The sequence below is a fragment of the Perca flavescens genome, chromosome 23 (assembly GCF_004354835.1).
Source record: "Perca flavescens isolate YP-PL-M2 chromosome 23, PFLA_1.0, whole genome shotgun sequence".
In the NCBI taxonomy this organism is placed as follows: Eukaryota; Metazoa; Chordata; class Actinopteri; order Perciformes; family Percidae; genus Perca; species Perca flavescens.
In genome coordinates this window covers 581,513-584,012 of record NC_041353.1, presented here as the reverse complement: position 1 = coordinate 584,012, position 2,500 = coordinate 581,513, and the positions used below count along the sequence as shown (strand labels likewise).

General features: G+C 44.6%; 1 protein-coding gene across 1 annotated transcript in view; it reads left to right on the top strand.

Moving 5' to 3' along the window:
• Nucleotides 1-2,500, top strand: part of kcnd2 (potassium voltage-gated channel, Shal-related subfamily, member 2) — a 35,124-nt gene that overhangs the window by 29,233 nt on the left and 3,391 nt on the right. Inside the window, 1 exon segment of the mRNA XM_028570887.1 lies at nt 247-494. Within this exon segment, the coding sequence (XP_028426688.1) occupies nt 247-494 (248 nt within the window).

The window sequence follows — 2,500 nt, the reverse complement described above, 5'->3', positions numbered from 1 at the left end:
CCTACGTTTTTCAACGTTCTATTATACAATTGAATAAAACATCCAAATTCGATGAAAGTAGTGAACTGATCATTCATTTAACTTGTGAACAGCGTTGTAGGGAACCATCCACGTTATTACGCTTTTAAAATTTGGTTGAAAAAAAACCCACATTTCTGATAGAGAAACTTTCTGAAAAAGAGTCGGATTGGAGCCGAGGACATCGGGAGGGTGATGTGTTTAATCTCCCTGGTGTCTCTGTTTCAGAACCACGAGTTCATGGACGAGAAGACGTACGACGTGAGGTGCAGGGAGGTGACTCTGGTGAAGCAGATGTCTCACTCTTCCTCCATCTCCTCCTCCTCTTCCTCGCCTCACTGCTTCACCTCCTGCTGCTCGCGCAGGAAGAGGAAGACCTTCAACGTGCCCAACTCCCGCGCGGTGTCGGTGGGTCTCCACGGCAGCATCCAGGAGCTGAGCACCATCCAGATCAAGGACCGCCCGCTCAGCAACAGGTAGCACCGGGAACACCTTTCTAAGTCTTGGTGGGTAGTTGTAGCCTGACCAGCCACACCCACATCCAGATGTTGGGTCTGACCCATCCAGATGTTGGGTCTGACCCACACCCAGATGTTGGGTCTGGGTCTTACCCACACCCAGATGTTGGGTCTGACCCACACCCAGATGTTGGGTCTGACCCACACCCAGATGTTGGGTCTGGGTCTTACCCACACCCAGATGTTGGGTCTGACCCACACCCAGATGTGGGTCTGGGTCTTACCCACACCCAGATGTTGGGTCTGACCCACACCCAGATGTGGGTCTGGGTCTTACCCACACCCAGATGTTGGGTCTGACCCACACCCAGATGTGGGTCTGGGTCTTACCCACACCCAGATGTTGGGTCTGACCCACATCCAGATGTTGTAATCATCACCACTAAATGCCTAACCTTAACCCTAACCCTAACCATAACCTAATCTATCCCTAATCCTATAAACAGCCCTTTAAACTTGTGGGGTCCAGCATTTTGGCTCCACAAAACTGTCTGGACCCCACAAGTATACTAGACTCCCGGTTTTTGGACCCCCGAATATAGTTAAACAAGCCCACACACACACACACACACACACACACACACACACACACACACACACACACACACACACACACACACACACACACATCCAAAACACGATCAACATGTGATGCATCTGCTGAACAGGAGTACCGCACTGGTTTAATGTATCTGGAGTTCTTATTATAATGATGGTTAAACTATTGGTTTACTATTGGTTAACACCAGGTGACCAATCAGTGAGCTTTATATCAGCTTTGTATTTTCTGCCAAAAGATGTGTTAGTAATGTTCATCAACAGCTGAACGTAAACATGTAAAATATGAGTTTCCAGAGAAGAATTGAGGCCTGAGACGTTCCTCTTTAAGCTGACATAACTTAGACATAACTTTATGAGATGTAGTTATAAACAGGAACAGTTTGAGCTCCACTCAGAGAGTCTGTATATAAACACACGGCAGCAGCGACATGTATTCCCATGTAGAGTCAGGGAGCAGGAATCCCGAATATGTCCAGCTGTGGGAGGCTGTGGGAGGTCTGGGAACTTTCTCCTAAACATAGACAGCTGGGGAGCCGTGTGGTCTCTGTCTCAGCCTCACAGCGGCACCAACCAGGGCTGGAATTCAACACATTCACTTTTACTGTCATTTGATCATCCACACAACCAAAAACAAAGCATGCATATACAGTGCTAAGCATAGGTTTATGAACCCATGCTAAAGTTTACTAAAAAGAGGAATAAAAACTCATCTTTTGAAATTTATCTTAATGCCTTAATTAAAAGAATTTGTAAAAATCCATCCTTTAAGGACACCAATTTTCTTCTTCTGTGAATGAATAATGTATCGTAAATAAATAAATGTTCTTCCTTTAAAATACAGGAGGCATAAGTCAGTCCACCCCTATGTTAGATTCCCATAGAGGCAGGCAGATGTTATTATAAAGGCCAGTTATTGAAAGTCCCGTGTTGTCAGATTACTCCCTACCGTAGTCGTGCTGTGATCACGAAATATGCTTCCCATTTAAATACATTACATTAAAGTCATACTATGCAACTTCTCCAGCTTCTGTCCCCCTACGGCTCATGTGTCAAACTCAAGGCCCGGCCCGTATATCAGTTTGGGTTCACGATACATTTTGGCCCTCCTAGTTGTGCACCAAACCAAAACACAGGAAAATGTTTGTTAAACTGCAGTTACGTGACATTCAAAGCAGAATTTGGCAGATTTGCCGACTCTGAGACTCAGAAACTCCCCAGAAGGAGAAGCAGAGAGAGAGTTTAATATTCAGGCTGAGAAACAGGTTGTTGTTAACAAATTGTTGTTAAAAAATTTCAAACAAAAAGCGATAAAAATCTTTTTTTTGCTTCCCAAAATGTTAAAATTTAACAAAAGCATGTCAAAATCTCTATGATGGCTTTTTCCAGGAACTTTATTGATGACC